This window comes from Protopterus annectens, chromosome 3.part0, assembly GCF_019279795.1.
Source record: "Protopterus annectens isolate FY-2018-M chromosome 3.part0, PAN1.0, whole genome shotgun sequence".
Lineage (NCBI taxonomy): Eukaryota > Metazoa > Chordata > Ceratodontiformes > Protopteridae > Protopterus > Protopterus annectens.
Window position 1 is genome coordinate 1,902,836,142 of NC_056731.1, and position 12,613 is coordinate 1,902,848,754.

Here is a 12,613-nt window from a genome sequence, read left to right on the forward strand (position 1 = left end):
AGACTACATGATCAACACACAGGGGGAACCAATAATTTAAAGAAAAGGACCCACATTTTATATGTCCTTTTTTCATAAGAAACAATAAATGACTTTGTGAGGAAGATTTTTGCAGTATCTTTTATTAAACATGCAAAATTTACACTCTGTTCTTCATAATATGCTTATATTTTTAACATTCACAGTTTTTTAAACTTGTGATTCTGAGTAATATCCCACAATCCTACTTAAAATTGGAAGAGTTATGTGCTATTTGGTATTTGAATTATATGCTAATTAGGTATTCAGACTTTTGACCCGATGCACCTACTTTATAAGAGCTTTTGTACACATTTTCAGTGTTTGCAGGTTGACAGGTATGATGGGAAGGGAGTATTCAAGAATGGTGGAGAATTCAAGCATGCCGGAGTAGTCAGTCATAGCATGAAGTACACTTTTCCCAAATCAAAGCTTATCCTGTTTGGTTAGAAGGTTGTTAATATTGCAGACACAGAGAATGGATGCAGATTCCTAACATTGTAGATGTAAAGCCACTTCCCACATATGTTATAGATTTCACTGCATTCAGATAACCACCATCTGGTTTGGTGAGGTTCCAGTTGTTATTACATAAGCAAGTGCTTATGAATTCTGAAAACCATTGCAATGCCTTTATACAGATTAGCTTTGAATCTGTTCTGTTCACATGCCTGACATAGCAGATAGAATTGATTGAGGTGTGGATAGTTTCAGGTGAATTTTTTAACTTCCAGATCACAATCTGATTTTCATAAATGACAATATTTCTTGTTCTTTACAACATCATGATACCATTAATGAAGATGGCAAACAGAAATGGCTCAAGGATGAAGCCTTAGGAATGCATGACAGCATGGCGTGGAGAGACAGTACATTCAGTGAGGGGAGACACTTGTGATGCATCTGTTATACAGGTAAATAATCAAAGAGCCAGTTTAATGAGGTGGCCTTAAAACCATTTAATGAGAGTTCTTTAATCAGTAAAGGATGGTCTACAAAGTCAACTACTTCAGAGAGGTCACTGCATCTGTCCCTGATAAGGCTCAATGTGTTCACTGCATGACAGAATGCATCAGTAAGAATTAGCAACTCTTAGTGCTGTGTCTTTCTCATAATCTCTGACGATGACTAGAGAAAGTACAGGAGAAAGTATAGGATTCATTGTGGTCTTGACAGTGAGCCATGACAGCCTTTTCTAAGGAGCTACTTTTAACTGAAGGTCAGTGTAAAAGCAACTAATACCTGAGCAGAGGTGTCAGAATCATTAAGAGAAGACTCATTAATGCTAGGCTCCCTGAAATATGATGAAAAGTCTTTTGCAAATGCCTCTACCATTAATTTTATGTTAGATGTCAATTGAATTTTCATCATCATTAACTTAGGATTATTAGATGTTGATCATCAAGACAGGTTGTTTAAAGCTTCCCAAAATCCCTCGAGTTTTCTAGTAGAACATTTTTCCATTTCTTATAAAGTTCGATTTTTGCCTTCTTTGACAAATATTTGCAGTCATTTCTGACATAAGATCACATACACACAAGATACACATACAAAAGTGTGCATGCACACATGAAGACACTCAGACATATGCGAGTGCACACACACACACACACACACACACACACACACACACACGTGCACGCTTGATGGGCACATATGCACATAAATTCTCACATGCATGCACGTGATATATACATATGCACGCAAATTCACACACACACACACACTCATGTAGACATACAAAGGCACATGTATACATACACAGACATATCTGCATGCACACACACAAAAGGCATGCATACAGACATATGAATTATTCAGATCTGGGAATGTGATATGCATTACTTGACAAGTCGCAGAAGTAATGAAAAATAGATTGTACAAAGTTATTTTAGTTCTGAACTATGCTGTTTCATCATTAAACTTCTGAATGTTAACTCCACCCTGGATCTATGTCTCATAAACATCTTTTCTGCAAGAGGAGGTTTCTTACAGTGTCTAGAAATGAATACTTGAAACTTCTCAGAAGGCTTTTTTTTAAAGCAGTATGACAGATTGGGTGTTTCCACAACTTTTCAAGTTATAAAATCTTAACTTTATTTTTTATTTTATTTTTTATAAATATTTTATATATTTTTTACTTTATTATTGCATGTTTGAAAGGCTGTGCCTTGGGAACTGACTAGAAGTTTTGACTTTTGAAAATGAAATTATTTTGAGTGATTTATTAAATGTATTAGTATGTTTTCCAGAAATAAATCATCTAATTTCTGCGTCACACTAAGGCACTGCTTTTACACTTTAAAATTCTTACACATTTAGAAATGTTGATTTCTTTAGAAGTAGTACTTGCTCTTTGCATTTCTAAGAATTAGGATAAATAACCAGAACATGTATATATATATATATATATATATATATATATATATATATATATATATAATATCTGATTCAGATGTGAGGTATTGAATTGCTTCGGGTTTTGGGAGTTTGGGAGGTGGAAATCTAATGAGGTGTTAAGCTATATACCAAGGACTGTTTGCATGAAAATGTTGAAGGGAAGAAGGGGCTCATCACCCCAAAGGGTGTGTCCAGCTGACGCACTGAGACAGGACTGGATTTGCAGGGCAAGCCAGCCTTTTGTTTGAAACTGTCAGATTATTTTAAGATGGTTTATATTGCTGTTGGTGGATGTGTGGATAGAACAAGACTATGAAACTGGTATTATTGCAGAAAAATCAGTTAGCCAAAGTAATCAGATGATATTGCAGTTAAATATGATGACCACATGTTACAGAAGTCACTGAAACGTGCATGAGCAATGTTTGTGATTTGGGTTTGGAAGGGGTGGGGTACAACATCTGTATGAATAATAGGTTCATGGTAGTGCAGTGGCGCTTTATATCCAACAGACAATCAGAGGATGGAGAAGTTCTTGGGGAGGTGGTATGCATATGGTAAGGGTCCTGGTTAGTTGGTGATATGCTGTACAGCTAAGGCAAACATACCAGTGGTTTTAAAACAAACATTGCGGAATACTTTTTTGATATAAGGTCACAGCTGGAAATACTTTTGTTCAGACATGTAAACTCTAGCAACAGCAAACCAGATCTATGGCACAGAGGGATATAATTCTAACTGCATCTAAATGTAATTGGATTTGATGATCAGCTTTTGAGCAGGAGAAGCCAAATAGGGAATGGTGATAAAGTCTAGTTAATGGCAGTTTGTCTAACCCAGGATGATGGCTGCAGAAAAATGTCAGTATAACAACTCCTCTTCTTAGAGGACGGGGAGATGGTAACTAGCCTAATGCCAGCAAAATTATCTCCCATGCTGAGCTCTCCATTTAGCCACACTAAGGGTGAATAAGCACATACCCATTCTCACACCACTCTAGGTCTCTGCTTTAGTAGGAGTGTTGGCAGCCACAGAAGGTGAAATAGTTCGGAAAAAAACCCGGTGGCATTAAATGTTGGCCTGTATGACTAACACAATATAAGGCTGGTGTTTTTGCATGCACATTTTCTACTGGTAATTTATGGATAATTAAGAAAGTATTAATTAATTTCATTCATCAGATGTAGATATAATTTCCATTAATAACCACTTCTGTACAGGGAAGATTTAAACAAGTCTCTTAATTAACTGGTTACTGAAGACAAAACTAAACATACAGTTATTCTGGCACAAGTTTAAATAGGCAGAAAACAAACTGCTCAATGTTCTGCGGAGGCAACTTTGATTCCCCTGCATGGTCTCTTCTAGTATGTCCCTTTTGGGGAACTTTGTCAATCTTATTGTGTGCTTGGTATATAATGTTACATATTGTATTATAACATAACTTTTAACTGTGAATGAATGAGTAGATATTGCTTATAAAAAAGTTCTGAGATAAATGTTAGTCAACATTTTGATACAATGTACTCCTTTTTTATATCTTATTCTGTTGCTCTATATCACTTAAAGACTTTTGACTACAAAAGTTGACTTGAGCTGAACCATGTACAGGTGGACAGGTAGACTGTATATCCTAGGTAGAATCACGGGGTAAGATGAATAGAAATAATAAATACCACTTCCCTAGGGCTGACAGACTACATTATTTTTGTACGAGGACTGTAGCAGTCTGTACCTTATTTGTATACAACATTCATGGATATATTTAACAAACCTGGTTGTAACCATGCAGCCATCTAAGATCCCTGTATTTGTTAACAGTGACTGTGGTAACAATTCCAAAAGCAGCGTGTTCTAGCCTGCAGTACTCTGAAACATGTGTGACAGTAGTTAAATCCAAATGCAAAATGAACATCTGCTCCATACAAACTCTTTCTGAGCCAGTCTTCATGTGAGTAGAGGTATCTTATTATACCACTTACTCAACAATGTGGCCAAAATCTGATTGTTGTAATCCTGGGCTGTGTCCCCTTTCCTCATGACCATGCAATTTGAGATGATGATGGTCCACAAGGGCAATCTAAATATAACATTTTTCACTTTAATCCATGATGGTGCAATGTAACATTGTTAGAAGTAATATTTTCTACTGCTGCTGTTAAAGTAAATCATATTACTGTTCTAAATTCCCTGGAACATGGAACTCCATAATATATTCATGACATGGAACTCCTTAATGTATTCATGATACAAAAGACTTACACTCTCAGATATTCTACCTTGATATCTGCTGTTTCTACTATGGTCCTGTTTAAAGAACAATAATTGCATGGGCCTCCTCCCTAGGTCCAGTCAACAACTAATGTTTAAGCTATGCACTTTCATTCAGAATCCACTTGTTGGTTAACTCAATTGGGAGGGGCTGTCAACAGACTGACATTGTGAGTAGTGGGAATGATCTAAAGGGTCATCTATAAATATTTAATTTGCATATCTGGGGATTTTTGAAAGGGGGTATGCCCAATGGATCAATAGAAATACTGCAAATAAGGCATTTGGGAGGCTGGGGAGGTACTTTTGATAGGGAGATGGTTCACTGGATCAACAGAGGTGTACTGTTTCATGATTTGAGGATCAGTGATGAATGTTAATGCATGCAGGAGAAAACATACCATGATATAACTGGATACTCATGGCTTTTCAGGCAATAACATATGGATCATTCCAGTTGCCCTACTGGATATGGGCACTGTGAACTAACATCAGGTGGCATGGTGCCTGGGCAATTTCTTTGAGCCAGGCTTGTAAAGGCTACAGGACCATTAGCCTAGTGCACACTTATGAACCTATTTACAGTTCATGAGCATTTAGCGCAAGTGAACAGTTTGCACCTCCATTGTGTAAGTGCCACAGGCACTGGGAATGTAGTAGCTGTGTGGTTCAGATTCAGTTCTTCTTTCGCCTTTGTGATGACTAGTACTTTAACCTCTTGGCTATTCTCCACTTGCTCTGATTTTACAGATAAACTGCAGCATGATTTATACTTAAGTGCTCTGTTTTACCAAACTCATAAAACATATTATAAAAAGATGGCACAAACCTGATTTATTGCTGGAATCATCATATACAACATTAAAGGCATGCCCAATGTTCCTTATAATCTTTGAGGATGTTGGGTCATATGAGATGACAAGTGGTCTCAGTGTTTCGTCATACACTTCTAAATTTGTCTTGATGTTAATAGGTGACTGACGAGTTCCAAATGCTGCTAGTGGGTAATGTTCCTTCCAGTGATGGGGTCCTATATAAAATTAAAAAGAAATTATTCATAAGTTATATTGCTAAGCACATAAATGGTATATATACTACTTTGGGAATTGACAGTTATGTGTAGGCATATGTGCTTCAATTTGCACTTGCATAACATTCATTTTGTTGAAAAATATGCAAGATAAAGCTACAAGTCATGTAAGGGATTGCATTAATTTATGTAGGCAAGGCATTCAATGGCATCATATACTCTTATAGCTTTTACCAAAAGATCAGTGTTGTTTAGAACACCTGTTACTTAAGTTGGTCTTCATGAACCTTCTGCACAGTATGTCTTTGTAATCCACAACCACAAGTGATCTCTTTAACTCATGTTTGTCACTCTACTATATGGGGTGGATCTGGCATAGTAGTTAATGTCTTCACCTTTACTGACATAAGGTGCAAGGTTTTATTCTGACCTCGGGTGGGTTACTAGTTAGGCTTAAAGTAGCCCTTCAGTGCAGTTAGCCAAATATTCAACCACAAAGCTTAATAATCCACATTGTCTGTATCTTTAGCATAGCAAATCCACATTTTGCCTTGCCTACATCTACTGTCAGTAGTTTTCAGATAAACACCACATTTTTAAACACGTTTATTATAATCACACAGTGCTAACAGTGACCTGGGCATACATACAGTTATAGAAAAGAAAACAAACCATTATAAACATTTTCACCTGATTCTGATAATGCACTCCAAAATTACATAAATTACTCAAGTTCTGCCTTCCCTTAGTTTTCATTCCTCCTCCTGAATATTAGTCTGCATATATTGTTCCTACAAATTTGACTTACTTGTATTTAATTTGCTCTTTCAATTTTCTAAAGATCCCATCACCAGTTCTTTTTTATCTCCTTTACAGTATGTAAAACTTGAGTTACAGATGGTTTAGATTTGGATTTAAATTTTAGTAATTACTTTTTGACACCCAATAGCATTAAATGTAACACCATTTTATTATGTTAAGATAGTTCAGATCCTGTATCCCAGCACAAAATTATTATTTACTTAGTTGCAATAATTTATTTCCCCAAATTTTCTGACAAAGTACTCTAGGGAATTTTTTAAATCTGCCAACTTGATACATTCAAACAAAACATGCTCCCAATTACCTCTCTATTTCCCATCATACCCACGATTGTTATCTACCTGAAGAAAAATTCTCTGAAGGCTGCTTGGGGTATAAAAACACCTAGGCAAACACTTCCATGCAAAAGTCATATACCTACACTTTGTATACTTTGGAGCAATAAAGATATTTTGCCACATTTTCTTTGTATATTGCCTTTCTAGTCTCTCTTTCCAATCTTTTCTCATCTCCTCTGATTAATTCCTGTAGTTATAATGCAACACTTATATATCCTACTAATTATCTCTGTTTAATAACATCTTATTTTCTACAGTTAACTTAAACCTTTACCAGAAATGCCTTTTAGTTAGTAATCCCCTATCCCTTTCTCTTTGTTTATTCTCTGATGTCTGCATGCCCTCCCTGCGGTTGAGTGGCATTTGAAAGACATGCGTAAATGGGCGTGCCTTCATAGAAGGTTGGGTATTGGGCTGGCACCTTGGCAACGTAAAAATATACTGCCAATCATTAGCGTACTGGAGTTCCGCTGTGGCGACCCCTAACCGGGAAAAGCCGAAAGAAGAACAACAACATTCTCTGATATCCATCTCTTGTAGGAATGGCAGTCTGTAACCTGCAGATCAAACTTCCACTTTCCTTCATCTCACTCTGTTACCTTTCCCTCCATAGCTATTTTCTCTCATTACTTTGCTTTCCTTTCTAATTTTCTCCAATAAATTCCAGACCCTCTTGTCTATTTCTCTGCTCCTACTTGTACACATTCTTACTGGTATAATCACCCTTTTCCATTTTATCGTTGGCTTAGTTTTTAGAATAGTTTCTGCTACTTTAAACAGTAGCATATTATGTATGGTAGTTATTCTCCTTAAGGGCCTGCATCAAAAAGCCTACTTTGTACTTGTCTTGACTCCTCCCCTTTTCACCATCATGCCTTTCCATGTTGATTTTTAAACTTCTGATTGGGTTATCTATTTATCAATCATTTGTTGACCAGGTAAGTCCCACTCAACTAGTAGATTCTTTTCACAAAAGACCCAAGGAGTATTTATACTACTAAGGGAATTTGGTCAGGACATCTGGAAACTTTCCCTACTCTTTTTGATAGGTGCTATAGATCTTTTAAGTCCACCTGAGCTATCACCAAGTTAAGCAGCTTGGACCCCAGTTTAACATCTCATCCAAAGGTTGACACATTCAGGAGTGCAGCACTGCAGGGTTAATCACTGATCTACCTGATATAGAAACAGAGCCCACGGCCTTCTGCATCAATGGCAAGTGTGCCACCTGTTGTGCCACTAACGCTGACTATATAAACCTTAACTACATAGCTCTAAAGTACTCCTTCAAATCTGGTAGACCTAAACCATTCAATATAGGTATAGTGGCATAGTCTGACAGCTGGCACAGAGAGTTAAGGATATGAACTGTGAATGAGGTAGTCCCTGTGATGCAGGGTTTGATTCCTCCAGCCTTCATTTGTTTACTGTGAGACCTTGAACAAGTCACTTAACCAGACAATTGGGAATTTGGACTAGGCGCATTAATGGTCTACTGGATTACATGCCTAGTACCAGTTTATGAACCTCTTCTTAATACAATATAAATTCCTATTCCTCTTAAACAGGTCTCTTTTCAAACGTCATTATAAATATGTCTGTTTTCATACTTCATTATGTAGTCTCTGCTCATTTCTTTCTCTCTTATGCACTTTTACTCTCCCTCTAATTCTTTCTTTTTTTAAGGAATGACAGATCAATTTACCATTCCCTTTAATGTGTTCATTCTTTTTTCTCTTTCACTCTTTCACACTGTACAAACTTCCTTGTTACAGTGAACTGGGCACGGGATTCTGGTAAAATAATTGCTTCACTTTTCCTTGACCTCTCCAAAGCTTTTGATACCATTTCCCAAACTATCTTCCTCTCTAAACTATCCACCCTCCACATTTCTCCCCCTACCCTACAATGGTTCAAAAGCTATCTCTCCCAATAGGCAGCAATCCACCAAATGGCAACAATCTTACTCTCCCTTCCTCACTACTTCCACAGGGGTACCCCAAGGCTCCATACTTGGTCCTCTCTTATTTAGCATCTTTATTAACAGCATACAGTTCACTCTTCCACAATGCTCAGTAGTCCAGTATGCTGATGACTCTACAATAATATGCACTGCAAATTCCAGCTCTAAACTCCAGCAAATTACCCAGAATGCCCTCACCTCTACTGAATCGTGGATGTTTAACAATCATCTTGGCCTAAATCCAAAAAAAAAAACTAAACTAGTAATTTTTACCCCTAGAAAAACCACTCCACTTGATAAAAAACCTCTTCACTATACAAGCCCAAGACAATACCACTATAGAAGTTGTCCCACACACTAAATTACTAGGCATTATTATAGATGAAAACCTTAACTTTGACCTACACATAAACAATAACATAAAAAAACACACCAAAAGCTTGGTATGCTCTACAGGCATCAACACTGTCTTGGTCTCTCTACTAGACAAACCCTTGCAACTACATTTTTATTACACTCTCTCCTTTATGGTGCCCCTCTCCTCACTAATATCCAAAGTTCTACAAAATCCAAACTTGATATGTGTTACAACAGAATAGCAAAATTTACTACCAAGGACAAATGCTCATCCCACCTCTGTAAGACACTGAAACAATTGTGTGGCTGGAACTCCCCAACCATCTCTCATTTACCCAACTAACTACAGTGCACAAAATAATCTACAGACCCACAGACTGTCCTGCTCTCTCAACTCTACTTGCAAAATACCATCCCAGCAGGCACCTAAGATCTGAAAATCATCTACTTCTAAAAGTAGATAAGCCCACCTTACCTGCTGGTCAACTCCTCTATTCCTTCACCATCGCCAAACTATGGAACTCACTTCCACTTTCTATAAGAAACACAGGCAGCACCTCCACCTTCAAACAAATACTGAAAAATCATCTCAACTCTTCCTGGCTATGTTCCTGCTCTATATCCTAAGCTCTTCACTCTCCTTATATGATTACTAAACTTCTATGCCTTTTGTTACTAGTGACTGATGATACTTTCTCCATATTTATTTTTTATTTTATCTTCGCTTGTTGATACTGGTACAATAATACTGATTAATATATCTCTGTTGATACCGCTCTGATTAAATTAATTGAATTCTGGTTTAATGTATATTTTCTTTATATATTACTGTAATAAAACAAACTAGATTCCTGCTTTTATGTATATATTCTGTATATGTTACTGTATTTACTATCTGTAACACTGTTTCTACTTCTGCACCAATTAATGTTACATTTTTTCTGTATCTATGTTCTTGTTGCAGTTTTTCTCCCTGGGCCGCCACTGAAAATGGGCTCTTTTAGACCCAGTGGACTTTCCCAGTAAACAAATAAACAATAAATAAATAAATAAACAAATCCCTACACTTATTATCACAAGTTCTTTATACACTTCTTGCATCATTTTAAGATACCTTTCCTTCATTTTTTAAATGTTTTTGGCCAGCCACCCTCACTGCCTGCCATGAGCTATACCCTGGTGCTCTTTTTCTATCTCTACGGCCATGCCTCCCAACCTGTGACTGACCATCTTTCTTCTAGAATACAATGTGACACTCTAGGGAAGAAGATAGGAGGATGTGTGCAGAGATGAGCTAGGCCTAGCTTGGTACAGCACTATGTTAGCTGTAGAAGGCTTTCTTTATGACTAGATCAGCCCTTAATTCCACCTTCTTGTCTTTTGTGCAATAATGTTGACACTATACGTGCACGCACACTTCCATGTGTGCTTCCAGTGCTGCAGATGCCTATACTTATTTCTACGTCACCACACATTTATTTTTATCTTCCTAAGTTAAATCCTCTGCATCTGCTGAGGACTACAGTCAGGCAAAAAAAAAAAAAACTCCCAATAGAAGATCTCATATATATATATATATATATATATATATACACACACATGTATCCCTTGAACCCTGCCTTCTGGCTTCTAACTGACTGCACAACAATGCATATGGGAACACCTCCTGTGTATCAGCAGGCCAACCAGTGTGTGCATTTCAAATATTATTTGATACTTCATTTAATTTAGGTGTTTTTTTTTTTCTTTTGAGAAATGTAAACCTAGCGGGTTAAATTACTTCCACAAAGACACACTGCAGAAGCTGGAAACATCAAACAGTTCCTTTATTTGAATAGCAAATTCTCTTCACAAAACCAACTGATTGAGCAAATTCTCTTCACAAAACCAACTGATTGAGCGCTTTCATCCCAGAAGGGATTTCATCAGAATCTACCTCCCATACTACTAGTCAAACTAATGAGTTAATTAATTAATTAACTTACTAATTGTTACAGCCTTAAAACTGAACTTCAAAAACCAGTAGCCATTAAAACAGAAATGAACTAAAAAATGTGAATACATATTCTATTGCAAGTTACTTGTTCCTAATGTATATTCCCTATGACATAGTGTAAAAAAACAGTACAATTGAATTAAAAAGATTTTAAAAATGTTTTTAAAAATATTTTGTTGAGCTCTTTTTGTGGAATTATTTGGGGTTAAATTACTTGTTCTAGATCAGTCAGTATGTATCTTGAATTTGGAGACATAACATATAGGTCTGTTAAATATGCTAGACATATCCATACTTCACTCATTTCTAGGCTTTACAGCAACACCAAATGGTATACATATTACTCTAAGAAAGATAATTTTGTTTTATCACAGTACTAAGAGATGCAAGCCTCTGATTAAAATGGCATTTGTAAGATTTTCTATACCTCACAGATGAATGACCATAATCAACTCAATACAAATATGCGTCTACACTATTTTCTGACCTTTAAACAAACAAAACAAGTTGTGTTCACATTAGCTGTTCTATATACTAGGCAAGCTCTTGTGAAACTTACTGATTTGTAAGATTTTTCATGCCTCAGAAAAATGTCAAGCAGATCAGAATACAAATACATACCTGTATTGTTTTCTGACCTTAAAAATATACACTAAAATGTTTTTTTGGCTTTAGTTATTTAATACATTGCAAGGTCCATAAAAAAAAAATAAAAAAAAAATGCTCAACTTAAAAGCTAAACATGAAATGCTATAATTTTGTTTTTCAAGCCTTACCATTGTGATCACTGTATCCCCAGGAGTGAGCTGCCATCTCTCTGTACCTTCACTGCTCCTTGTATGTCTCTATAGTGTTCACTGACTAATGTGGTGGAGTAGGTTTTCTCTCTATTAATTTCCGTGCAGCTTTTACCAGGAACTTCAGCCCTTTGGCAATATACGTAACTAAGTATTTATGGCAGGTTAAGTAAGAAGAGCAAAAAGTATGTGTCTTAAATTGTGGAGTGGATTATTTTCTGTTCTACCTTCATTTCAAAAGCAAATATGCATTCAAGACAGAACTAGAATATGGGGTGGAGAAGGGTATAGCCTGAGGAATAACACCATGCAAAGTTTCACCAAGAAATTTAACAGCTGGCTTTAATCGCATCGTAGAGTATTATTTTATTAATATAATTTAGACATCTATTATAGATGTTTTAGTTTGAATCTTCAGGGATTTAAATTGAATTTTACATCTTCATCAATATTTTCAATTGGTATCATGACAGGTGAAATATAATTATCATGCAAATGCTTTATCACTGTATGATCTAGAGAAAAGTTAGAAACATCCACACTTGCCTTTAAAGGCAGTAGTTGTTTCTTACTCAGCAGCAGCACTGTTGAGCTGATTTTGATGTGCATGTTTTAATAGCT

At 36.3% G+C, this 12,613-nt stretch overlaps 1 protein-coding gene across 1 annotated transcript in view; it reads right to left on the reverse strand.

The window, feature by feature from the left end:
* Positions 1 to 12,108, reverse strand: part of LOC122797168 (carbonic anhydrase 1-like) — a 316,092-nt gene extending 303,984 nt beyond the window's left edge. Inside the window, exons 1-2 of the mRNA XM_044065987.1 lie at positions 11,972 to 12,108; positions 5,519 to 5,719 (exon numbers count right to left, since the gene is read on the reverse strand). Of these exons, the coding sequence (XP_043921922.1) occupies positions 5,519 to 5,719; positions 11,972 to 12,008 (238 nt within the window). The 5' untranslated portion in view covers positions 12,009 to 12,108. The remainder of the gene's footprint in view (positions 1 to 5,518; positions 5,720 to 11,971) is intronic.
* Positions 12,109 to 12,613: the final 505 nt, after the last annotated feature.